The sequence below is a fragment of the Schistocerca cancellata genome, chromosome 1 (assembly GCF_023864275.1).
Source record: "Schistocerca cancellata isolate TAMUIC-IGC-003103 chromosome 1, iqSchCanc2.1, whole genome shotgun sequence".
In the NCBI taxonomy this organism is placed as follows: Eukaryota; Metazoa; Arthropoda; class Insecta; order Orthoptera; family Acrididae; genus Schistocerca; species Schistocerca cancellata.
In genome coordinates this window covers 36,661,459-36,688,704 of record NC_064626.1, presented here as the reverse complement: position 1 = coordinate 36,688,704, position 27,246 = coordinate 36,661,459, and the positions used below count along the sequence as shown (strand labels likewise).

At 41.0% G+C, this 27,246-nt stretch overlaps 1 protein-coding gene across 1 annotated transcript in view; it reads right to left on the bottom strand.

The window, feature by feature from the left end:
* The window catches only part of LOC126088443 (uncharacterized), a 165,715-nt gene that overhangs the window by 126,156 nt on the left and 12,313 nt on the right, over positions 1–27,246 (bottom strand). Inside the window, exon 2 of the mRNA XM_049906588.1 lies at positions 23,528–23,693. Within this exon, the coding sequence (XP_049762545.1) occupies positions 23,528–23,693 (166 nt within the window). The remainder of the gene's footprint in view (positions 1–23,527; positions 23,694–27,246) is intronic.

Sequence of the window (27,246 nt, the reverse complement as noted above, 5' to 3'; positions counted from 1 at the left end):
ACTTCAAACTGGTACTCTTGAAGTATTCCAATGAATCCATCCAAGAATCCGTCTTGTTAATCTTGGATGAAGGAGTTTACACGTGTTTAGAAAACTTAGTGCCCGATGGTCACAGTAAACTCTTGTATAAGCACCAGCTAGGTAATAGTGGAACTTTCTAAATGCCCATATAATTGCTAAGGCTTCAAGCTCTGTGGTTGTGTATGCTCGTTCACAGTGAGTGAGTGTCAGGCTTGTAAAAGATATGGCACAAAAAATATATTTACTGTCAACCATCTGAATTTGAAATAAGCCAGCTCTTAAACCATATGACAATGCATCTGTCATTAGTCCAAAATCCTTTGTCATGTCTGGATGGTGTAGTATGGGTGCAGTGAAAAGTGCCACTTTGATTCTGTTGAATGCTTCTTCACAATCTGGAGTCCATTCCCATGACACATTCTTCCTAAGTAAGAATATTAATGCTTCTGAATTACGATCCTGTGTCAGTATAAAACGACGATAAAATGAAGCTAATCCCAGAAATGCCTTTAATTGTGTTCAGTTGCGTGGTGATGGCGCGTTTTCCATTGCGTAAATTTTCTTTTGAGATGGCAAAATCCCATAGGATGTAATTAGATGTTCTAGGAAATTGCTAACTTGAAGAAATCCAAGTTTTCCTTGAATGAAATCAGTCACTCCTGATAATCTAAAACTTTCTAAGACTCTTTTAAGGATTACAATATGTTGCTCCCAGTTGGTTGTAGCAATCAAAATATCATCCACAAATGGGGTAACCAATTCACGCAGCTCAGGTCCCAAGACAGTATCCAACGCTGAAATAAAAACACCTGAACTCACGTTTAAACCAAATGGTAATACCGTGAATTGATAACTGCGGCCATTACAAAGGAATGCTGTGTACTTCCTTAATTTCATGTCTAATGAAACCTGCCAAAATGAGGATCGCAAATCAATTGTAGAAAAATCTTGACACCAGGAAACTTATGGATTAGTTCTTCTACACTCCTGGAAATTGAAATAAGAACACCGTGAATTCATTGTCCCAGGAAGGGGAAACTTTATTGACACATTCCTGGGGTCAGATACATCACATGATCACACTGACAGAACCACAGGCACATAGACACAGGCAACAGAGCATGCACAATGTCGGCACTAGTACAGTGTATATCCACCTTTCGCAGCAATGCAGGCTGCTATTCTCCCATGGAGACGATCGTAGAGATGCTGGATGTAGTCCTGTGGAACGGCTTGCCATGCCATTTCCACCTGGCGCCTCAGTTGGACCAGCGTTCGTGCTGGACGTGCAGACCGCGTGAGACGACGCTTCATCCAGTCCCAAACATGCTCAATGGGGGACAGATCCGGAGATCTTGCTGGCCAGGGTAGTTGACTTACACCTTCTAGAGCACGTTGGGTGGCACGGGATACACGCGGACGTGCATTGTCCTGTTGGAATAGCAAGTTCCCTTGCCGGTCTAGGAACGGTAGAACGATGGGTTCGATGACGGTTTGGATGTACCGTGCACTATTCAGTGTCCCCTCGACGATCACCAGTGGTGTACGGCCAGTGTAGGAGATCGCTCCCCACACCATGATGCCGGGTGTTGGCCCTGTGTGCCTCGGTCGTATGCAGTCCTGATTGTGGCGCTCACCTGCACGGCGCCAAACACGCATACGACCATCATTGGCACCAAGGCAGAAGCGACTCTCATCGCTGAAGACGACACGTCTCCATTCGTCCCTCCATTCACGCCTGTCGCGACACCACTGGAGGCGGGCTGCACGATCGTGGGGCGTGAGCGGAAGACGGCCTAACGGTGTGCGGGATCGTAGCCCAGCTTCATGGAGACGGTTGCGAATGGTCCTCGCCGATACCCCAGGAGCAACAGTGTCGCTAATTTGCTGGGAAGTGGCGGTGCGGTCCCCTACGGCACTGCGTAGGATCCTACGGTCTTGGCGTGCATCCGTGCGTCGCTGCGGTCCGGTCTCAGGTCGACGGGCACGTGCACCTTCCGCCGACCACTGGCGACAACATCGATGTACTGTGGAGACCTCACGCCCCACGTGTTGAGCAATTCGGCGGTACGTCCACCCGGCCTCCCGCATGCCCACTATACGCCCTCGCTCAAAGTCCGTCAACTGCACATACGGTTCACGTCCACGCTGTCGCGGTATGCTACCAGTGTTAAAGACTGCGATGGAGCTCCGTATGCCACGGCAAACTGGCTGACACTGACGGCGGCGGTGCACAAATGCTGCGCAGCTAGCGCCATTCGACGGCCAACACCGCGGTTCCTGGTGTGTCCGCTGTGCCGTGCGTGTGATCATTGCTTGTACAGCCCTCTCGCAGTGTCCGGAGCAAGTATGGTGGGTCTGATACACCGGTGTCAATGTGTTCTTTTTCCATTTCCAGGAGTGTATATTAGGAGGTTGAGTTCTCAGAGGAAGAATACTTTTGTTAATCTCCCTAGCACCCAAAACCAAACATACACTACCGTCTAACTTTGGTTCCACATGTAGTGGACTGCAATAATGACGGTTGGATGGTTCATTGATGTTCCAGCTAATCATTTCCTGTATCTCCCGATCAGTAGCAGATCTTACTGTCACCGATATTACTCCATTCCATGGGCATTAAGTTTTGTGTGGCCTCATATTTAAATGGCACACACAATTTTTGATAACACCCGGTTTCTTATCAAATACCATGGTGTAATTGCTTAAAAATTGTTTCAACTCATGCTTCTGTTTAGATATCTGGGCATTTGCTTCAGTTACTTTAACATCAATCTGTCCTCCTATAGTTAACTCTGATTTTTCGGTTAGAGGGTTAGAAATCTTCCTGTTGAAACTTCTCTTTATCAGCTTAATTTCGATCCTACAGCAGTAGCGCTCATGCAATTCCTGCTTTTGAATGAAATTAACTGTCAGCGGTACACCATCAACACTCAACATGAGTTTACTGGAGGCGAAATCAATAATTGCACTTAATTTTAGGACTTGAATTACTGAGAGAGTTAAGTCTACGACAAGATTTGGGACAATTAGGCACGTGCAATCAATGGCTCCATTACCTAAATTCATTTTAATTCTTGTCCGTAGCTTAACTGACTTGGAGCGTCCGCCCACAGCACCTAATATTTTGCAGTTTGCCACGGGTAAGGTCGGTGTATTTGCTCGTTCCTGTAACCTCTTCATGTGAGCTGTGGAGATAGCATTTACACTTGCGCCTGTATCTAATACTGCTGTGAATTTAAAACCCTCAATATTGACTTCTATAGCCACTTGTGGCATGCTTCGTGGCTTAAAGTTACAAGTTTTATCACCTTTAAGCAACTCTTCCCTGATATCAGCATGGTTGTATCTAATCAATTTTATTGTCACGACCCCCATTCACAAGTTCCGACCAGCCTTTCGGGGCTAAAGTTGGTCGATTTTAGTTTTCCTGTCCATTGTTAGCTAAGTTGTGTTCATCACTAACATCAGTAATTATTGGGGAATAATCTCTCCAATTATTGCTGTTATTGTTGTGATTGTGTGGAGTATTGTTGTTATTGTGTGACTGGTTCGAACCTGATGTTCTGGGATTTTGACGATATCCAGGATTATATCATCTTTCCTGTTTCCTGTTGTTATGGGATTTGTAACCCTGATTGTTACCATTATCCTGACGATACTTACTATTTGATCCGTAACTCTCTCCTTGTTGCCCATTATCGCTATTTGATAGTTGTTGCCTGCTGTTGTTGTGATTACTATTGCTATAGTTCCTTTCATTTAAACCATTGATCTGATGTGGATTGTAGGACCTAGCATTAATATCCTCTAATAGCATATCAACTGCATCGACTGCTGTCAAAATTCTTCCAGGTTATTGTCGTTGACATGCAGCAATTTTGTTTGTATGTCAATCGGCAATCTCGATTTTAATACTCTAATCAAGTCTTTGGAAGTAATTGGTTCAGACAAATATTTTGTTTTGTTGAGATATCGCTGAAAATATTTCCTGAGTGTTCCAAGTCTTGAATTATATGGTTCTGGGTTATATACTTGCTTTCTTATCCTTTCCTGTATTGCAGGAGACCAATATTTGTCGATAAAAGCCTGCTCAAAATCTGAGTACATAAGATCAGTGTCTATTGCCTCACTACTCCGCATAGCTCCGTCTCCTACCATATGTCCACTTACGTAACTAATTTTCCGTCTTTCTGTCCAAATCCAGGGTAAAACACCTTTAAACGATTTTATGAACACGATGGGATGAATAGTTTTCTTTTCTGGATTGAAAGTTGGAAATTGTCTATATTTAATAAGTTTTTCCTCCATATGAAGTGTTGCATAATCTGATACACGATTCTGCATGCCACTACTATATGGAGAATTGTCAGTATGCCGATGTTCATGTACACCAGTATTTTGTTGGATGCGAGATGGATTAACTCTCTCGCTTGTGTAGATGTTCTCGGAACCTACTGACTGAAAATCTTGGTCAGACTGACGCTTATCGTCAATTTGTTTACGCACCTCTTGCAGACCTTTGAAAAATTCTTGGTGTGCAAGCTCTGTGTCTGACAATACTTCTTCGAATTGTTTCCGAATTTTCAATAAGTCGTTTGATAATTCTTTGTTCTGAGAATCTCTGTCATTTATAGCTTCGGTGACTGCAGACTGAAATTTCTGCTCAACAGCTTCCGCTAATTGCGAACCACGCTCACCGAGCCACTGATTAAAAACATCGGAAAACTGTTCCATCTCATGTGTAAGCTGTTGCTTAACCACGTTAGCTTGCCCTATTGTAACGTTATGTAATTCCTGTGACAGTTCTGTAACTGTGGCCGATAGCTGCTCTTGGTTTTGTGACGCTTTATCAAATTTTAACTGAAGATTGAAATTTTTCGGGAAGCCCACAAGCACCTGCCCGAAGCGGTTAACAGACTCTGTTATTAAAGCTGTCTGCGTAAGAGAAACTTGTTCTATTTTAGTTTTAAGTTCCTCTTGCGTATTTACAATCTGCTTTTGTAAAGCTGTTTTCATTATATTAATCTCTGATTTAAATATCGACTGTGATTCTGCTATTTGTTTTTGCAGAGCAGAGTGTAGTTCGTTATGAGACGCAGCTTGACTTTCTCGAAATTCTCGAGACATTTCCTCTATTCGTTCCAGTAAAACTGTCACAGGGTCAGCTACCTCCTGCACATTAGTTTGAGGCACACTAGTTTCACTCGATTGAGCCATCTTGGTCTGAGATCGTGTCTTAACCATATAATCACACAATAATTAATACTAAATGATCCGTTAAAAACGTGTGTAACGTATACTGTTTACTCAGTAGCTAATGACGTGCTAATGGTTATGAGGATGACTATTTTGTGACAAATAGTCGTATTGAACTGACACGCAATTTGTAACACAAACTACCGCTAATCTACTAAGGAAGTATGTGCCTATCTACACTTAACTCTTGGCTACTACCCATAGACGAGTCAGCAGAATAGAATATGAAAAACTTTTGTTGCTATGACAACCGTGTGTGTGCTCATGTACGGTGTCCTGATCATCTGTCGCCAACTGTGATAGATTCTTTTATGTGTTTGTCTATTTTTTGTTTGTCTGTTGTCTATGTATTATGCTCGCAGTAAAAGGTCGTAACAATGTGATAAAATTGTCTTTGATAGAGCTGTTAAAACAATTACTGTTTGTTGCGCGTATGAAGAGTCTTGGGAGAGACGGCTGGATATTTTTAGCAACTATTCATACATGAGATTGCAGGTTCGAGTGCTGTTGTCCACGTCTCTTCCCGTACACGTCGCATTCAATCTGAAACAATTCTGCTACTTCAATACTTCCAAAAATACTAATAAAGGTCGTGACGCTCACCTTTGTTCTCATGAAATAATAACGGTTTATTGTGTCTCTTGTACAATTCTCCACATAATATCAAAAGAAGCGAACAGAAAACTCTAGTTACCCTTAGTTACGAGTAAACCACAGAGAAATTAATATTCCGAGTGAACGATATAATTATCATAGAGTCTTTCAGATAACGTCTTTGCCACGTAGATTTCTCACAGTCGATTCAGTACATCACACATTTATTACACTACAGAGTGAGCCATTGTGAGTACCTCGTAATTCAGAGTACTTCACAAGAGCCGTTTAAAACAGTGCAAGTCACAGGAGATCGTCAGAGTGTTTCAAGAAAAGCTCACAGGTTCTTCTAAAAGTGGAAGCAGAGAAGAGAACATCACTATGTTTCTGCGAACGTTATGGGAAGTCAACTGCATTTACACGCCCAGACATCATACCGCCAATCGCAAGGTGAGAGCCAGGACGCTGGCTACTTCTAGTTTGTTGACAGAAAACACAAGTACTGGGGAAGAAAATTCTGCAAGCTCCTCTTGCGGTAATTTTGAGAAGTATGTCAGAGCAGTGTTTTGGGGCGAGTACACGGCGTCTGTTCGTGTCTCGTCGTTCGAGAGTCCCTGTGCGACGCACTACTGCAGCGTCACGCCCCTTTCGCTGTTTTTGAGTGAGACTCGCCTTTGCGTTGTCTGTGCACTGCGTAGCTGACACTTTGCGAGTCTTTTTCGTGACTTTGTGACTGGTTTTTATCGTTAGTTCTCTCTCTCATACTGGGATCAGAGCTCGAAGCTATCCAGTATGTCGCTTTTGTGAATTGAGCAGCCTTTGGGAGGCGATTTGCATGTTATTACGCTAGTGATTCAGAAAAATCTTAACCTTCTACGCATATTGCGGTTTAACTTTCTTGATGAAAGTAATTGTAATTCAATCCAACTTCAACATGAAAAATATTGATTGAGAGAAAATAAAGTAATTATTTTTAAGATGGCTTTTCCACACTCTATCAGCTTATCCCACCAAGTTCTTATGAAGTGACCCTTGTAATAAAAAAAATAAATATCGTCAGAGGACTCTAGCTCACTGAAGTGCAGTCTCAATATGACGGTGTTTCCGATATAATAGAGGTGCCACTACCCCTTATTTTCTTTTAATTTGGAAAGTTTGCTGGATACTTTTTAATTATACGAACTGAATTAAATTTTATTTTGGGAATAACGAAACTTCACCTGCATTAGCACTTAGCAGTATCAATACCTATAAATTTAACATTTGTATTATTGTGTTGGATTCTCCCTGAGGTCAGAATCGCTTGTCTCGTCATTTGCGTGTTGAGTTCACGTGCGTGGCAGGCAGCTTGCAAAACGAAACCACTGCACAACCTCAGTCGACTCGCACACAGTACAACAGGTACGGCAAAGAGTCATAAACAATTCAGTAGTAATAACAGAAATAGTGTTTTAAAAATAATTTAAATTCGTGACGAACACAATCGAACCCTCTTTTGTTTCCATCCCTCAGAAAATTTCATTTTGTCCCTCAGGGGTAATTACCCCCAGGTTGGGTACCTTAACTATCATAAAAATCGACAATAACTAGGAAACTAAAGAATGACAAATGTGGTGTAATTTTCTAAAGACCCTGGAAGATATGAACCAGTACATCACAGAACTATTTATTTACGATTCTGTTGTACAGTACAGATATTTACCGAATAATGTTTTCCTTTAATAACAAAAAATTGTTAGCAAAGACCGGAAGATGTGACCCTTTGTAGCGTAGACATACAATGTCTTTATGCAAAGTCGAATTTTGTCCACTACATTTGAGGCCACATCAATGAAATTGGAACATGATTACACCTACATTACGAAATACGCCACCACAGCTGTAGCTTGAGATAAAACGACACGGATGTGATAAAGTCATCAAAAGCAATAAAAGTGTTTTCCAATACAAAAGGAACCAGTTCCACACATGTTGGTAAATTTGAGCCACAGACGGAAAGGAATACCAACACGTTCGTTTCTCAAGCAGAAGTAACTAGATTTACAAAATTATTCGTGCGTCAGAGAGACGAGTGAAGTTTAAGAATAGGCGAATCGTTTGACTCCATAAAATTGTTTGTCAAGGAGAGTGTTTATGATAATAACAACTGACATCAGAAATATGGGCTTCACATGCTCGAAATACACGTTTATATTCCCTTGCTTTTAGCGGAGTAAATATGCAAATATGTAGGTACTTGAGAGTATATCTTCAGAAATACATTGTAGCTTATGTTATTGAATTAACGTAATTCGGCTGGTTTCACATGAGTTTCACGATAATTCATGTCTTTAGGTAATTTACTAACGCAAGGAAAGCACAATTATAACAACGATTTCGTTAATCGAGTAGAAAATAATTAAAAACCAACATTATCCTCAAGACGCACCAGACTGTCTGATTTCTCACCGCTTGGAGCGCTACCGTCGCTGCAGCCGTCAAACGTTAATAACTTTCACACCAGAGTGTCTCGTGGCTGTATTTAATAGACTGTGTCCTGTATCAAGACTTAGCAGGTACTTGCCATGGCGCGATTTACAATCAGTTTAAGCTCTCCCCATAATTCCTCTGAGTTGATGAAGGGCAGAAGAAACGCGGCACGGTTTAGTTCTAAAATTGTTGATAAAACAGAGGCTGTTGCACTCTCGCTTCAAAACAGAACGCGCAAATGATGACAGACAGAAAAATCGTGCATGTATAAGAAGACCAATGCGCGAAACATACAAGTAACACCATCACCTAGCTAAAGATCTTCCCGAGAACCCGAGAAAATTCTAGTCCCACGTAAAATCTATCGACGGTGATAAGACAGCTACCTATTAACTTTGTGACCAGTCTAGTGTGGCAACGGTTGCCACGTAAGTCAACGAAAGGAAAGCCGAAGTTCAGAACCTAGCTTTTAAGAAATCATTCACCCAGGATAAACGTTAAAACATATCGTCGTCGTACCGTCGCACAAGTTACCGTTTTTGGTTTTAGGAAGCAAAACTGCTATGGTCATTAGCGCTACAAGTTACCGTGTAGAGGACAGATTAATAGGCTTCACTGACGTACAGAAGCAACTGAAAGGGTTGAAAACAAAGAAGTCACAAGGTCTGAAAGGAGTCAAAGTTCGAGTTTACAGCGAGTTCCTACGGCATTTGCGCTGGGTGAAAAATTAGAGATAAATGCATGTTACGTAAGGGGCAAAGTCCCAAGCGACTGGAAACAAACGCAGGTGACTACTTTATATAAGAAGGCTGAAAGAACAGACCCATAAAATTACAAACCAATATCCTTAACATCCGTTTGCTGCAGGATTCTTGAACGTATTCTCAGTCCAATATAATAAAATTACTTGAAACGGAGCGTCTTCTGTTCACAAATCTGCTCGAATTTAGAAAGCATCGCAACTGCGAAGCTCACGTTGCCCTTTCCTTACACGATATACTGCAAGCCTCGGATGAGGGGCGACCGACAGATTCCATATTCCTAGATATCCGGAAACTGTTTGACACAGTGCCCCAGTGCAAACTGTTAAAGAAGGTTCGAAGATACAGAGAATGCGAGAATGGCTCGAAGACTTCTTAAGTAACAGAACTCAGTATGTTGTACTCAACGGCGAGTGCTCATCACAGACAAGAGCACCGTTTGGAGTGCTCGAGAGAAGTGCGACAGGACCGCTATTGTTATCTATATACATAAATGATTTGGCGGACAGTGTGGGCAGCAACCTCCGGTTGTTTACTGTGGTGTACGGTAAGCTGTCGTCGTTTAGTGACTGTATGAGGATACAAGACGACTTAGACCAAATTTCCAGTTGATACCGTGAATGGCAGCTTGCTCTAAATATAGAAAAATGTAAGGAAATCCATAAGACTAGGAAAACAATCCCGTAATGTTCGAATACGACATTAATAGTGGACTGTCTAACATAGTCGCGTCGATTAAATATCGGAAAGGAAAATAGGAAATCTGAAATGGAACGAGAACGGAAGCACAGTAACAGGGAAGACGATCGGTCGAGATAGGTTTGTTGGAAGGATTTTAGGAATGAGTGGTTCATTTGTAAATGGGACCGCGTACAGAACACTAGTGCCACCCATTCTTCAGCATTGTTCAAGTGTTTGGAATTCGCCGAAAGGTCGGATTAGAGGAAGACATCGAAGCATTTTCGAGGCGAGCTGCTAGCTCTATTACTGGTAGGTTCCATTCACTGCAGTGCTTCTTGAACTCAAATGGGAACGCGACTGAGAGAAAATCCGTTTCCCTATATTTTAACTGACTGCAGACCGATTCTACTGCCGGCAACGTACATTTCACGTAAGGCCGATAAAGACAAGATGAAGGAGAGCTTGTACACACGCATACGAGAGAGTGCCTTTTATCGCTCACCCTATTTGCGAATGGAACGAGAAAGTAAATGGCAAGTAGTGGTATACAAGGTACCCTCCGCCACAGACGATATCGCGGGTTGAGGAGTATTTACTGCATGTAGATGTTCGTAGTAGGCCTAACAGAGACCCAGGGCTGTACGCGGAAATAGTATGGTGTAATTAGACCCAAAACTCTACATCCAAAGTAAAAGCTTCCCTCCAGCTCCAAATCGTTCTGGACAATCCACATATTGCTTGGTAAAACGTTACACCATTAGCGTAGAGTTTGGTGTGAAAGGGTGGAGATGTCGTTAAATTAGTAGTATTTATCAGTTTCTATTAAATATTTTGAAAAATATACGGTTTAGCGCGAAAAGTACCATATACAATAATAATCTACAGTAAATTGCGAACAAAAATGGTTCACTGCATAATCTCGCTGAAGTAAACCGTTCAGGAGGGTGTAAAAGTAGAAATACTTATTCCAAAACTCTAAATAAATACCAAAGATGATATTATCACTAAGGAAACTATTCTTTTATACAGGATGTTGTTTGTAAAAGCAAATTTCGATTTTACTGGCCGGTGGTATGTTAGTGACAAGTCCTGGAAGGAAAGATAACCTCTCGACCTTCTGAACGGGCGCTACTTTTTGAGGAAAAAGAGGCTTCCACAGGCATAGGCCATATAAAAATGTGGTACGGAGAAAACCATTCTGAACGTTCTCTGGAAAATGCCGCATTAAGAATTAATACCTTTGCAACATAAACGATTTTGAATGATAAAAATATTATCTGTCTAATAATTATGTAAGATAATTATATCATTTTGAATGATAATATTTTTAAAATTGCATCTTTTAGAAATAAGACGTATCTGGCTGTATATTGCACCATATTTTATTCAAATTTTTGAAGTTCATAAACTGAGTAAAGCAGTAATATTGAATAAAATTGTAGACTGTTAAATACGACCTTTGAATACTGATGGATACATTAATTAGTCCTTATCTAGATCTTCATGTATGATATTTGTGTCCCTGTTAACACATCCTAGGGCTGTACAATTACCGCTTATGCGAGTGCAGAAAGAGGGGTCTAAACTGCTCAAGCAGTTACGAACGCATACGTCTTTGCAGGCACACACTACGAGGGACAGTAGTTCCCAGGGAGCTGCAGGACGTACTGTTGTAATTGGCCTCAGGTGATCGCCAATCTTCTTCCACCCACACTCGAGAATATTGTTCTTCTCATTCTGCCACTGCTGCACCTGGTGGGGTGGTAGGTTCTAAATGAATGCTGCCTGGAAGCTACTGAAATGGGGAAACTGCAGCCAACTTGAATAGTTAATGTATAGGCTGCTTGCAGCAGCCTGCAAGTAACATTGGTAGCCAAGACAACCTAGATCTTTAGTATTCTTGGCTCCAAATACCGCAAGAAGGAAATTCTTTTCAATGTCAGAAACTGCACTGGGGTCAGCTTTGGGGTCACTGAAGTCTAAAAGTTTCGTCTGAAGAGCGTTGTTAGCTCACACTTTCCTGTACGGTGTAGTTTTCCCTTCCTTGTAGATAGCTGATACAGTGTCACATCCTGTGAAGGGGTACATTGGTAAGTGTACACCTTTCAAATCCCCAATTCCTCCGGGTTCCCGGGTTCGATTCCCGGCGGGGTCAGGGATTTTCTCTGCCTCGTGATGGCTGGGTGTTGTGTGCTGTCCTTAGGTTAGTTAGGTTTAAGTAGTTCTAAGTTCTAGGGGACTGATGACCATAGATGTTAAGTCCCATAGTGCTCAGAGCCATTTGAACCCAATTCCGCACTGAATGTCAGAAATAGTGTACACTTTCTCGTGCTGATTGCCTTTCTTCGGTACCACCATTTTCAATTTGTTCTCTGATAGTGGGTGGACAGCCAACAAGACAAGTAAGCCCGTGTCATCACCAACCAAACAAGCTTCAACTCCTTCCCTGACTTCAAAAGTCGCTGTTAAAAGAATTATTAAGTTAGTGTCGTCCGATGCATGATGAACTCCGCAACAACCTCTTTGCAAGTGCACTGTAAAGAGAGAAACAAACTTGTGCCTGTATCCTTTTTTACGTTCACTATTGTAGGTTTTTAATTTCATAATGTAGTTGTGTAAAGTAAGCGAATCACATTATTGCTATACATGCGGTGTAATAGAGATCTAGAAGCACGAAAATAATTTTAATAAAAATGGAGGAGGATTAAAACTAGACAAGATATGGCGGTCGACTCTGTACCAACGAAGTGACTATCGATTACCTATAAAACTATCTATGGCTAGTGCCATCTCCCGATTAAAGTCGAAAAGCACGTGATGAGTGGTGGCGCCATCTAAGCGCTCTTTATAAGCGGGACCTCCAGCGCGTAGCAGCCAGCTTACAGCATAGGCTGTACCTGAAGAAGTAAACAGAGTGGACGATACCGAGAAGCCAATCACCTCTAGAAGACACACCACCAGCATTAAATAGGAGGCAAAACATGAATTTGTTGTGAACTCCGCATTAGTCGAAGACTGCAGAATCTTCGCGAAGAAGCCACGCTGGCGTAGCAGCCAGTCGCCGACTCACCTCAGAAGATGTTGCCCGCAGTAGGCAACGAAACGTCAGGAAGGAGAGGCAACTTTATATATGGACCACGGCAATTCAGCCCGGAAGTTTTAATTAATGAAATTGTCAGTTCTTAGTGTTCACCAAATTTTCGCAATGATTTCACATTTGTCGTTCCGATGTAATATTCGCTTTTCTTTTTCAACTTAGTATTTCTGACACAAAGCATGCAAGTCCCTCCGACTTCCCTAAGCATGTAGTTGCATGCTGCAGGATCCCAAGATATGCTTGCACTCATAGCAGTGATGGGTTTCTGTGTTTGTTGGGCCCAGATTGTGGGATTGATTGTTTGTTTTATTAATAGTTTGAGATGGTAATTTGTTCGTTGTAAGAAAGATCTGTAATTTATTCTGATTTAGCTAAGTTATCTCCACATATTCACAGGTTTTCTTTAATGATATTTAATGCTTTGAGAGTTATGAGTATTTTATTTCCCTGATTATCTGGATATTTCAATCAATGATATGTTGGACTTTAATGAAAAGCTCAATTAAATTCTCAGGAATGTTCAATGTACGACATGATGATAATGTAAAATAAAGATAAAGAAAGATGCCTCCGGTAGCATTAAAGTGCGCCATCATCAATATTTTATCACTTCGTTAATTCATTACTTGCAGTTGTGGTACTCTTCCCACTAACATGTTATGTGGGTTTTTCAGCCCAGTGTTTTCTGTCACCAATAGGGGAGGACTGTTCAATGTGTATCTGAATGCATAGTATGAAGGCAGGATCCAGTATATGGTGTCTGGGGAGGGTGAATTTGTGCAGACTGCGGATGATGGGCTGTTCTTCCCGTAATCCTTCTAAAGGGGCTGTAGTCGGGGAGTCGGGTCTACCATACTACACTAATGGCTAATGGATATCCTGTGAGAGCATATCTTTTACAAGCCATTCTGAGAACTCCTAGAAGGGAGCATCATTTTGCTGAGGACTGCTGTTAGTTGTGGTTGCCTGGCCGAAAATCTTAAACGTTTTCGAAAAACTTCTATGAGCTTGCGAAGTCGAGGAATTGTCCAACAGCCTTCCACGGTTTTTAAGGTCCTGATGTGGAGAGGTGAGTCTGCGAGTTTTGTTTACATCACGTTGGGTCGTGGTCAGTGGGGTTACTTTTATGAGACAGAATGCTTATACAAAATAATTGTCACAGGCAATGTCCTGACTTGCTGCTATATGATAATAATTTTTATTTTTTTCCCTTTCACTATACATTTGTTTCGGCTTAACTGCCATTAAAGAGTGGCCTGTTCTACAATGTGGGTGACGTTACTCTCATTATACTTTTTTTTTGTTATAGTAGGACACTTTAGCGAAAACATGTGTAGAGAAGGGGAAGGAAATAGAAATTAATATCACACAGCAGCGAGTCTTGCCACTGCTCACAAATACACTCCTGGAAATTGCAATAAGAACACCGTGAATTCATTGTCCCAGGAAGGGGAAACTTTATTGACACATTCCTGGGGTCAGATACATCACATGATCACACTGACAGAACCACAGGCACATACACACAGGCAACAGATCATGCACAATGACGGCACTAGTACAGTGTATATCCACCTTTCGCAGCAATGCAGGCTGCTATTCTCCCATGGAGACGATCGTAGAGATGCTGGATGTAGTCCTGTGGAACGGCTTGCCATGCCATTTCCACCTGGCGCCTCAGTTGGACCAGCGTTCGTGCTGGACGTGCAGACCGCGTGAGACGACGCTTCATCCAGTCCCTAACATGCTCAATGGGGGACAGATCCGGAGATCTTGCTGGCCAGGGTAGTTGACTTACACCTTCTAGAGCACGTTGGGTGGCACGGGATACATGCGGATGTGCATTGTCTTGTTGGAACAGCAAGTTCCCTTGTCGGTCTAGGAATGGTAGAACGATGGGTTCGATGACGGTTTGGATGTACCGTGCACTATTCAGTGTCCCCTCGACGATCACCAGTGGTGTACGGCCAGTGTAGGAGATCGCTCCCCACACCATGATGCCGGGTGTTGGCCCTGTGTGCCTCGGTCGTATGCAGTCCTGATTGTGGCGCTCACCTGCACGGCGCCAAACACGCATACGACCATCATTGGCACCAAGGCAGAAGCGACTCTCATCGCTGAAGACGACACGTCTCCATTCATCCCTCCATTCACGCCTGTCGCGACACCTCTGGAGGCGGGCTGCACGATGTTGGGGCGTGAGCGGAAGACGGCCTAACGGTGTGCGGGACCGTAGCCCAGCTTCATGGAGACGGTTGCGATTGGTCCTCGCCGATACCCCAGGAGCAACAGTGTCCCTAATTTGCTGGGAAGTGGCGGTGCGGTCCCCTACGGCACTGCGTTGGATCCTACGGTCTTGGCGTGCATTCGTGCGTCGCTGCGGTCCGGTCCCAGGTCGACGGGCACGTGCACCTTCCGCCGACCACTGGCGACAACATCGATGTACTGTGGAGACCTCACGCCCCCACGTGTTGAGCATTTCGGCGGTACGTCCACCCGGCCTCCCGCATGCCCACTATACGCCCTCGCTCAAAGTCCGTCAACTGCACATACGGTTCACGTCCACGCTATCGCGGCATGCTACCAGTGTTAAAGACTGCGATGGAGCTCCGTATGCCACGGCAAACTGGCTGACACTGACGGCGGCGGTGCACAAATGCTGCGCAGCTAGCGCCATTCGACGGCCAACACCGCGGTTCCTGGTGTGTCCGCTGTGCTGTGCGTGTGATCATTGCTTGTACAGCCCTCTCGCAGTGTCCGGAGCAAGTATGGTGGGTCTGACACACCGGAGTCAATGTATTCTTTTTTCCATTTCCAGCAGTGTATGTCACTTGCTGACTTATACTACTCTGCAGGAACATAAACTATCAGGTTCAAATGGCTCTGAGCACTGTGGGACTTAACATCTATGGTCATCAGTCCCCTAGAACTTGGAACTACTTAAACCTAACTAACCTAAAGACAGCACACAAAACCCAGCCATCACGAGGCAGAAAAAATCCCTGACCCCGCCGGGAATCGAACCCGGGAACCCGGGCGTGGGAAGCGAGAACGCTACCGCACGACCACGAGACGCGGGCATAAACTATAAGGATTAATACGTATGTTTGCTGTGTCGAGCTGAGAAACTATTGAATACCACCACCAGTTATCAGAGCTACTCCGTGCTCTTCTGTGTGGGCGCTTCTAACCAAGCAACTACACGCTCATACAATCCCAACACACGATTAGATCACTGAAAAATGATGAAACAAAGTCAGTGGACTTGGTGAGTTCTAGTGGGTGCCAACAAACTATTTGTTTTGGTGCAAACTTGAGAGAATGGCATATGATTTCTTATATTTTTGCTGAGTATAAGAGTCTTGCCGAATGCAAGTATAGATATCAACATGTAATTAGTTGTTGATTACAGAGCAGGAACACAAAAAATGGCTCTGAGCACTATGGGACTTAACATCTGAGGTCATCAGTCCCCCAAAACTTAGAACTACTTAAACCTAACTAACCTAAGGACATCACACACATCCGTGCCCGAGGCAGGATTCGAACCTGCGACCGTAGCGGTCGAGCGGTTCCAGACTGTAGCGCCTAGAACCGCTCGGCCACTTCGGCCAGCAGTAGGAACACACTAATCGATGATGGTTGCCCGTATGTAGCAGTGCAGAAGATTGATTGGGTTTAGTGTAGAAATACTTCCGAGTAAATCTATGGAAAAATATAAAGATTAACTTCGTGTGCTGCTCATGTCTCCCTCCTTCATTGTCCACCTTCCTCTCCTCCATTCTCTCTAGCCATTTACTATGTAGTATGAAAATGAGGCTACGAATCTGAAAGTACTCGTAGTTTCAATAAATAAGGAAAGTATATTTAAAACGTAGTCCTTGTATGTGGTATCTCTTTTACAAAGTAGGCAACTAATTTTGTGGAGAAAGATTTATTTCCTTTTGTAAACACACACACACACACACACACACACACACACACATTTATCCAAAAACTACATAAAGACTGTAACTTGCTGCGTAGTATTTTAAAGGGGGGTTCAAAAATAATATTTTTGATAAATATGGTGCTGGGTGTTTCTTAAGTAAATCAGCATTTCTGTACGTGCAGATATCGAAAGAATATTAAAATTAACTGCTTCGCACATCTAATTGCTGTCAAGCGTCACAAGGTGGATAGGAAACCAGCGGAAAATTAAGATTGATGACTCTGCATTTTACAAGCCTCTTAGTTCGTGTGAGGTGAGCACACATGCATTTTTGTCCAGTCGACAAAATATAACATGCTTGAAGATTGCGAAAATATTGACTCGCTGACTAACAAGGGAACTATCACAGATGTAAATAAATGGTCTTGATGATATATGGTGGGTATGTAAACTGGCCCAAATAATGCAATACACATTTTTCCCGTTTTTGCACATTTTCACTTACGGGTAAAAACTAACCCAAATGTAATTTGGTGCATCGTGAACAAAAAAGTGTGTTCCGCATAGAAGTAGAACTGTATTAACTTTCCCCTGGTATAAAATGATTTTTTCTGCAAAATATCCCACCACTACTAATAAATTTTGAGAAATTAAAACGCCTGTTATAACATAAATTAGACACACTCCCTTTCTATATCCATCCATATGTAATAAAGCTGGCTCCTCAAACGCCATTTTTATGAAACATATTGCAAAAAACGTGCTGTTCGATTATTTTCAACGTTTCTAATTGAAGTACATGAATGTTCATTATGCATCTAATTCTTTGCCTTATTTAGCTTCGCTTTGTGATTTCAATTGTTATTTTACCTTTGAAATTCATGTTTTATGGCCTTTGTAATTCATGTTTTATGGCCTTTGTTTACCATTACATGTATGTGTAGGATGTTAATTAAAAATAATAGGTAATTCTTTCTGATATTGTGAAGTCATTACAGTAATGATAATCTATAAAGAAAAGCTTGATCATTTTTTTACACTATGAAACAAATTTCTCTACGTAATGTATACCACGAACAACTCAATATAAAACAAAATACAGCAAAATTCCGAAACAGTTGCGAGTGATCCTAACAGCATCCTCCTGTGCACCATGCATATTTCAGTAGGCTGGCAAACCTTGGCGAAGGGAACAGAATCTGTACTGGCGACTGCAGCTAGATTATATTGCTTCTCAAGTGAAGCCTGTCATCATAATCATGCTGGAGGTGTACCAGTTCTGTCGAGACTTTTGGGGTTACCAAATGAACAGTTTGTGACAGCACCGTTTTGAATCTCATACTGAGGACAGGGAGTGACCACCTCAAAATCTAATAACAAGTAACAAAACAAATAAATAGACTGATAATGGTTATTTTGGTTTTTCAATTAGGTATTGCGAAAATACTTCAACAGTGTATTCTTTACAACTTATTTCCAAAAAATGGCTTTTCAGAGACGAGCTTCATTACATGTGGGTGGAAGTGGCGTGAGATCTTCTGTAGTTAATGTTTGATTATACTGGCCTGAAAAACTTTGAAAATGAAGGCTTCATTACAATATCAATTTTTGTTATAATTACATTTTAACAATTATATGAAGACATTTTTTTCTATGTTTTGCGGTTTTGCGGTTTTGAAGATATTTTAGGTTTAGAGGGAATGACTCTTTACCTTTTTGGATGTGATTATACCCCATAAAAGTGAAAGCGGTCAAAAACGAGATAATAATGATGGCAGATGCACAGAGGAGTGCAAATAATGCTAAGTTTCGTCAAAATCTTTATTTACATCTTAGAATATACCCTTGTGAGTATTCTGCTGCTGAAGAAAGTAAACAATGACATCAGACGAGATTTAAATTAGTAAAAACAAACACATTCTAACAGTGCAGTAAATCCCCTCAAACCAATTAATTTCCACATTCTTGTCAAGTATCAAAATATTCTTTTTGTATAGCTAGCAAGTCCTTTGCAGATGTGTAAATTGCAGTGTTTAATATTTGACTAAAGCATTATTATACTCAACGTACTCTGTTATTTTCCACACATATTCATCATACTGGTGCCTAAAAACAACAGTGAACACTAGGCTATACTATTTCCATAGCTAATCACAAGTGATTTAAGAAAAATAACGCAGTAGACATTGTAAGTTAGGAGTAAAAGATGTAAACTATGGCATCCAGCATACAATTCTAGATATGCAGAGAAAGAAATAGGTATTTTGGGCTTACTCGTGTTATAACACGCTGTTTCTCAGCACCATTTCAGGAGGTGAAAAGATAATCTATCCTAAGAAACGTAAATCGATGGCAGTTATTGCACATGACTGGATGTAGTCGGGGCTAGCTATGAAACAAACTTCTACAATCGGAATTATGGCTCTATAACACGTTTGTAGAAGTCGATGAAGCTCTCTAAAAGGGTAAGTATTTAGTTGCGGAAATGTTTAATTTGAATGTCCATTGTTCTTGCATAGTGTATGAAATCTTCCATATTTTGAAAAATAATGCTTTTTAATTTTGATGTAGTTGTCATAGGGATCTGTAGTTATACTTTTGTGATAAACGGTCTCTCTCTCTCTCTCTCTCTCTCTCTCTCTCTCTCTCTCTCTCTCTCTCTGTGTGTGTGTGTGTGTGTGTGTGTGTGTGTGTGTGTGTGTGCGCGCGCTTTACTATTCGATGAACTATAAATAATATGTTACGGTAAACCACCTTATTCCTTCCTTCCTAAATTAGTGTTTGGGCATGTTGTGTGAAAGTATGGTGCTTTCATTATGTTTCTGATGATTATAGGAAATGGCATGTGTAAATGTGTTTATCTGAGACCTGAACTTGACTAGGTCCAATAATTTATAATAATTGCAATCTGCAATATGATGCATTATCTTCACCCTTCTTAAATTGGTGCTGAAATACAGGGTGTTACTCAATGAGTAGGCTCAGTTACAAATTCAAAATTCATACTTGTTTGTGTGCTTACCCAAAACTTTATCTCGGTTAGGACAGATTCCTAATTCGACATTAGGCCTGCAAAATGAAAAGTCTGTTACTTTTCATAAGCGGCATGTGTTTTGACATGCAAACAGTATACTTTATGGTTCACAATAATGATTTGGCAACCCATATGGCAAATATGTGCAGATAGTGACAGTGTTTAATTAATATAGACGTTGTTATACACAATGCCAACAGTGCACTTTTTGCATTTCTGCTGTGTTTCTTGCAGAATTTTATGTGTGGAAAAAGTGTTGTGATACATGGAAGCATCATAGGTACGGAAATTAATTGGTCTTAGGAATTCATTATAATGTTTGACTGCATTCGATATCAGAGGAGATTAGACATGGTGATAACACTGTTTACTCTTGTTGACAAGTGCACTAAAAGTCGTGGTGCCTATGTCTGGCTTGTAAAGTTGATTGCATTTCATGTTGTGCTGACTGGATGTGATAGTTGTTGGTATAGGGAAAAGTACTTTATCAGCAGGTCACTACTCCCGAAATCTCTAAGCATATTTTATATCGTCAACTTGATAGAAACCCTCAGACCAGCTGAGGCTTCTAAAATGCGTAGTCATCTGTTTATTATTGCCGCTGCTTTCCTGCTCTACTTTAGAAATGTGACAATAATTTGGATAGTAATAAATTTATGGGTTCATTCAATGTTCGCAGATACGCAAGTTATGCTTTAAGTCATCTTTGAGAAAAATGTGGCAGCAAAAATTTATAGTATTTGGATACCTGTCAGCACCCTCTGAAGTACTGTGAAATACTGCAAGTTATACATTTTGCGTAAATTTTTGATAAATATTGTTACCTAGTGTATATACTTAATACTCTCATTCCACACCCTGGAATATAAGACGTATATTTTCATATACTTTGCACCATCACAACTTTAAAAGTTGTATGTTTGACAACTTGCGGTTTTCTTACTGAAACGCTTTCTCCAACTGAACAGTTAAATCACATACTACACGATTTCAACGGTTACCACTAAAACGCGAAGAGTAACAAACTAACGCTAAGTGGCTTAAATCCAAAACCAGCGTAAGTAATGTATCATTTTCCAGGTATACACAATAAATTCCTCCGATCCTCATGTCAATTGGTACGTATAACCTCTCTCCTAACTTTTATAGTGTGGTCGAATTCCACAGTGCTTGTGGCCTGGTATTTTTTGTTTTTATTTTTTACTTTCCGGATGGTTACCCTCCCTGTTGAAGCAGCCATAAGTTAAACCTAATGGAGGAAAGCTGTATTCGTCACCTGTCTGCGAATCCTGCACACGCTGATCTGTATATCTTCGTTTTGCAGCTGTTTGTGAATGGTGTTATTTTATGAGGTGGAGATTGGCGATCAGCCCAATACTCACCTAAACAAGCGTTAAAAACCGCATAAAAGGCACACTCAGCCTGGCTGGTGAACCAGATCTGTAGTCGTGAGTCCAATATTTGCACTACATTCGTGTCTGGTTAACCTCCCTGTCTCGCCAACTAGCTCGCAGCACGTTAGTCTATAGAGCAGGTCTCTAACTCTGCTACTGCTGATTTCGCATTACACCCACGTATAAGTAGTGCCAGACCACTATTTCCTTCCAATATTCTTATTCAGTTTCTGTTGTTACAGTTTGCTATGATTTCTTAGAGCAGTGATATAAAAAAAATTTATTCAATGTCGGCCTCTATTCTTCTTATGACGAAAAAAACGCCAAAATACTGTTTTCATTTGCTTTAGATTATCAGTTAATTTGACACTTCAAACGTCACCAACCCTATGTCAAAAGACCTTCAGCATTTTTAAATCTGGCAAAGATTCAAGGAAATATCAAACAAAGGAAAATCCACGGTGGAATTGTATTGAAAGACTCATAGAATCTAGAACCTTAATATGTTCATCCTCTGCTGATGCAAAGTGTTTCAGATTCACAAGGAAGTAGTGGTTCTACGGATTTTTTTTTCTTTTTTATATCATAATACGTGAATAATTCACTTTCTTCTCTTTTTTGCGTTCCAATACCAATAACTCAACTGCGGTAATTACATTCAAAGATTTTTTGTTGCTTCCTCCTACCTATGATATTAAAACATTATCTCTAAATTGGTACACTTTATGAGCGAAAATATCTCGCATACCAATATGTTATTTGTTTATGTTATTTCGTACTATGCATTATAAATTAAGCGCAACACTACAGTTACATCTGTGAAATTCAAAGTGAGGTTGGCAACGGATAATTCAGGCTTTAACTGAAAGGTCTTCACTACCATTCCGGTGACTAAATTTTTCTCCTTCAAGCAAGATAACTATACTACATTGTCCAGTCTGACCGTACTTCCGAAGGAATCCGTAGTTAATTGAATACACGGACAGCTTGTATGAAACACTCAAAAGGCATCATTTTGCTACGATATTCGCTAAAATAATTTCATTTTATTAACGTTTAGGAAGACAGGCAGAGCTGACTCACCAAACCTACGACAGCTGACACAGCTTGTTCTCCTGTCATCACAGTAGGGGTCATTTGAAACTACCCCCTAAACAGTTGCAAACAGTTCTCGTGAATAATTGAATAAAATCCATCGCATTTAACTAGGCAGTCAAGAAACCGCTTTTTCTAGTAATAAATAAAAATGTACTTTCTGCGGGCTTTTGTCGTAGAACAAATCTGCCAAACGACTTACATTGAACATTATTCCAAACTTTCATTAACAGTCACGGACAATAACTTCGATTTAATTTGTATTTTTGATCGAAGGACCTGAATCAACAAGAACTGTTGTGGTTCTGCTATTACAGGTGCACTTCTGTAACTCAAAATATATTAATCTCTTGTTTGAAAAATACCTTGACGATAACGTTTAATGGTAATTTATGACTTTCCACAGCCTTAATTTTTAAAACGTTTTGACTTCAGAACTTTTTAACTGATAATCTTCAGTCTTCTGATCCCCTGATACATTGTTTAAATGTGAAGACTTCTTTGGACCGTTATGTGTCTTTTGGGACGTTAGTGGGGAGGGTTAATAATTGCTGTTTTTGTTTTGGTTGTTTCCTGTTACAGGGAACATCCTGAGGTAGGCAAATGGCTGACATTCTCAGCCACAGATGAACGTTAGTCACACAGAACTTCGCTCACTGACTGCTCTCAACACAGCACATGGCTGCCACAGTCCACTTTCAAGTCTGAGAAGGATCGAAGTTGTAAAAAGCACACGCACGTGAACGCCTGAACAAATAAAAATGCCGTTCATTTTTCGTTTGAGGCAGTGTAGAAGATGAATCTCATGGCGGAAATAGTGGTTGAGGCAAGAAGTGGCATGTTTCTGGAACAGCAATGCAGTTATATATGCAGGTGTATTGGCTTGGGTGAATTCATGAGAATCAGTTAAAAGTTTTAGAAAGATAAAAAACCTATTGTGTGTTTAAAAATTGAAATGAATAAGCATATCTACACAAGAGATGGAACAGAATCTGTAAAAAAAACTTATTTAGAATCGTATAATTCAGTTTCTGATCAAAGATTCTGATTCTGGAAATTAAGGGTGTAAACACACAGATGAAAATTTCAATTGCACGTCAGATTGAGACACAACGATTTAGTCTTTGATATATAACCACATTACTGTGCCTAGTATACCCAAATTTTTATTTATATTATTGTTCTACTCACCACTGGTTGCATAGCTAAAGCTTTCGCAGTACGTTACCTCTGCCACTTGTGTGTTGACGGCTTCTTCGTGCAGCCCCTCCATCCACCTGCAGCGGTCCTGGGCGCTTCCGAAATGCTTCAGCGCCCACGCAGACACCAACTCGTGCTTCTCCTTCGTGTAGGTTTCCTGCAACAGAAAAACACAGGTATATGTTTTATTAATAGGGAAAATAATCCTGAATTAATCTAACTATTACAACAAAGAGGTGCCAGTATTTGTATTCCAAAAGAAAACCGATTTTACGATCTTCTGATGTTCATCAAGTCTACACTTCCGTCCTGCAACAGATGAAGACTCTGCAGTCAGTATAGGGTTAACGGAACGCTAGGTCCGTTTAAATTGAAACTTTTCTCTATATTGAGTGTTAGATCAGTGTTGTAAATGGTGGCGTGAATGAAGAACGCATAGAGAATGCGAGCCATTCGGGGTTGGTCCGTGATGATCTTACAAACATTCAGAGGTGATGGAGAGGGATAAATATGTCAGTCCGACGCAGCATGGGACCCTCGTCGAGAAACGACCGAGTCTAAACTTACGAGAGAAAACAGTTTTGATACCTCGGACAGTGGATCACTTCTACTGCTAATTCTTTGCTTTTCGTGTTTTGGGATTAAGTACTGTGAACCAAAACAACAAAAATATCCAGTAAACAAAGGCTGTAAAACGCAAACCTAATGAACTGTGAGTAGTTGCTCAGTAGACGAGATGTATCTCACAGTAGCAAAAGTTAACAGCTGCTCATAGCTCTTCAGGTATGCGCTTTAAGAGTCCATATTTACTGAACCATTTTGCTTTTTTGGATCCATTCTAATTTCTCCCCAACTGCGGACAACGAAGGGCCTGCAGTAGAGGGCGGCTGCCAGACACACCGGAGCAATTTCCGCTTATAACATTCGATTCGATCGTTTCCTGGCGATTGCTGCTTTCGTCACGTTGATACAGTCTACAGTGTGATTCCATGATGATACTACAAACTCTCAGGATTGATAGGGAAAGGTAAATGTATGTTATCCTGCAATGAAAACATTACCGATAAGTACAATTTGTATACTTCTTGGCGACAGTGTTATGGACTTTGTTTGTGATTCAACACAATCATATGTTTATTTTAACGCATCTTCTTGTATCCGTAACTAATCGAAATGCTCAGTACTCACACACACTTTCGTTAACGTATCTACAATGTGTGTGTCAATGCGTCAGGTAAAGTGAGAAAGGCGGGACAATTGTGAAATTTTATGTTGATTACGCCTCACTCATTATCGTTTGAAGACTATTCCTCTATATCGCACGTTGATACATACAGAACAAAGACAGCAATTTTTCAAATTGTATGCTAGTATGTAACATCCCAGTCCGTCGTTATCTGCTGGAAATCTCTACGTCTAACGCAAGTCCTTGTGTCCTGAAATATGTAACATTTCTGGTTGACATATGAGAACACTTCAATTTGGATGTTACCAGCCAGCAGCTAACGCAGGTACAATTTGACTTATGTGATACCCAGAAGGTTGAATGTAGCCAGGGGGTTTCTTGACTTCGAATAACGGAGAGGTGATTGCAATAGCTTACAGACAAGACAGATTTTCGAAAACAGTGGACGGAACCAGGAAATTGTAACCATTTTAAGTTTAATTAGATAGAAACATGACCCAGCAGGAACCATCAAGGGCATATTCCGAAGCATGGGTAACAGGACAAAGTCGGTGATTTTCCTGACGAGTATTACAGATAAACTGCAAATGGTGAGAAGATCGTGAAGTTTACTGAGTTACAAAATCAAGGCTATCAAAATTTTATCCAAGAAAATGTCACATTCGTTAAAACTAATTAAAAAATTATTCCTATTCCAAGTTGCAGAAAAGTATTTCGAAAAGCTGACCTTAATTTAAAGACATATTCCAATCTGAAAAACTTCCCTAAATATTTCCAGATGGGGAACCATCTGATTACTACAAAGTCAGCTGCCGTTTGACTGACTAGCGTGGATGGTTTGAGGTAGGATCCACAGCTACACTCTCTGTGGTAGAGTAAAAATTATAGACAGATGATAATTTCAAATTTTCACTTTGTACCATTTTCTCAATTACAGAACATCATTTCTTTTATGGGTAGAGCCAAGGTTACATTGTATCTCATAGATTACACTGCACACTGAGTTACTATTTACTGATAGTCTTATTTAAATTAAGTTTTGCTAGGTTTCTGTTGTGAAGAGTCCAATTATCCGTGTATCACAATTTTCCTTCAGGTGAAGTAATGTCAAGTGCTCTCTATCATTACTCAGTTAACTACTAATCAAACTAATGAAACGGCTAGTGGACAAGTAGTAGCATCTTATATGTTTTTACAAAGATTTCATAGGTTTTGTATGTGTTTCTTTCAGTACATACTGGGATTTTGTTGCCATGACCCACTTCCTCAGCCTAACTGCCAAGTGTCAGCACTTCTTCAGGATGAACTCTGAAATAAATTAAATATTTTTAGTTTTGTTTATTCATAAATTTAAAATTGTTTTTACACAAATTATTCATACAAGAAACTATGCATTTAGCTACCATCCAAAACTGTTATATAGTTATGTTTACTTTAATTTGATTAAAACACATACATGATTTTCTCACATAAATAACCCATACTCGTTGATACTTGATGAAAATCCAAATTGTAACAGTAATTCATTCTTCATAGGCCTCCTTTGAACTTGATTGAGCTATTTCCCTACAACCAGAATTCTGAAGAATGATAACTAACACTCAAGTCCCAGCATACAGCTTTAGAACATAAATCTCTATAAGCCCAAACAGCCCTCCCCCAGTCCCTCCAACCCTAGAGGTGGCTTTGTGGGACCATCATGACCGCATACTCACGAATTCTGCTGCGCTACACGGTAAGTTCCACGCTGAAGAATTCTGTACACACGGCACAACAGGCCGGCCTCACTTGCTGGTCCTCCTGGAGCTGCGGCCTCGTGGCAGCCTAATGCAGAGGCAGCAGCCCAGCAGCCCCCGCAGCAGGCCGCGGCTGGTCTTGGCTTCCCTCACCTCCTCTTCCTCCTCCTCCTCGCCTCGCGGTGCTGCTGCTGCTGGTCTGTTTCGCCTCCGCCTTGCCTTTCTTGCATCTTACCTGCTGCCACGTTTGTTACTACGTACGTGAGCGCGGGTCTCGGGGATGGCCCAGACTGCACATCGTGGCGGTAGAAGTGGACTGTAAAATAACAGTTCACCATCAGTATAAACAACATCTATCCGCAATAGCTCACTGTCATGCACTGCTACAGACTAATAATGTGTCATCATTGCAGTATGTACATGATAAACTATAATCCAGAAAAAGATTTTCACTCTGCAGCGAAGTGTGCGCTGATACGAAACTTCCTGACACATTAAAACTGTGTTCGGCACATGCTTTTAATCTGTCAGGTAGTTTCTATAGCTGTTGTTGTTGTTGTTGTTGTTGTTGTTGTTGTTGTTGTGGTCTTCCGTCCTACGACTGGTTTGATGCAGCTCTCCATGCTACCCTATCCTGTGCAAGCTTCATCTCCCAGTTCCTAATGCAGCCTACATCCTTCTGAATATGCTTAGTGTATTCATCTCTTGGTCTCCCTCTACGATTTTTACCCTCCACGTGGCCCTCCAATACTAAATTTGTGATCCCTCAATGTCTCAGAACATGTCCT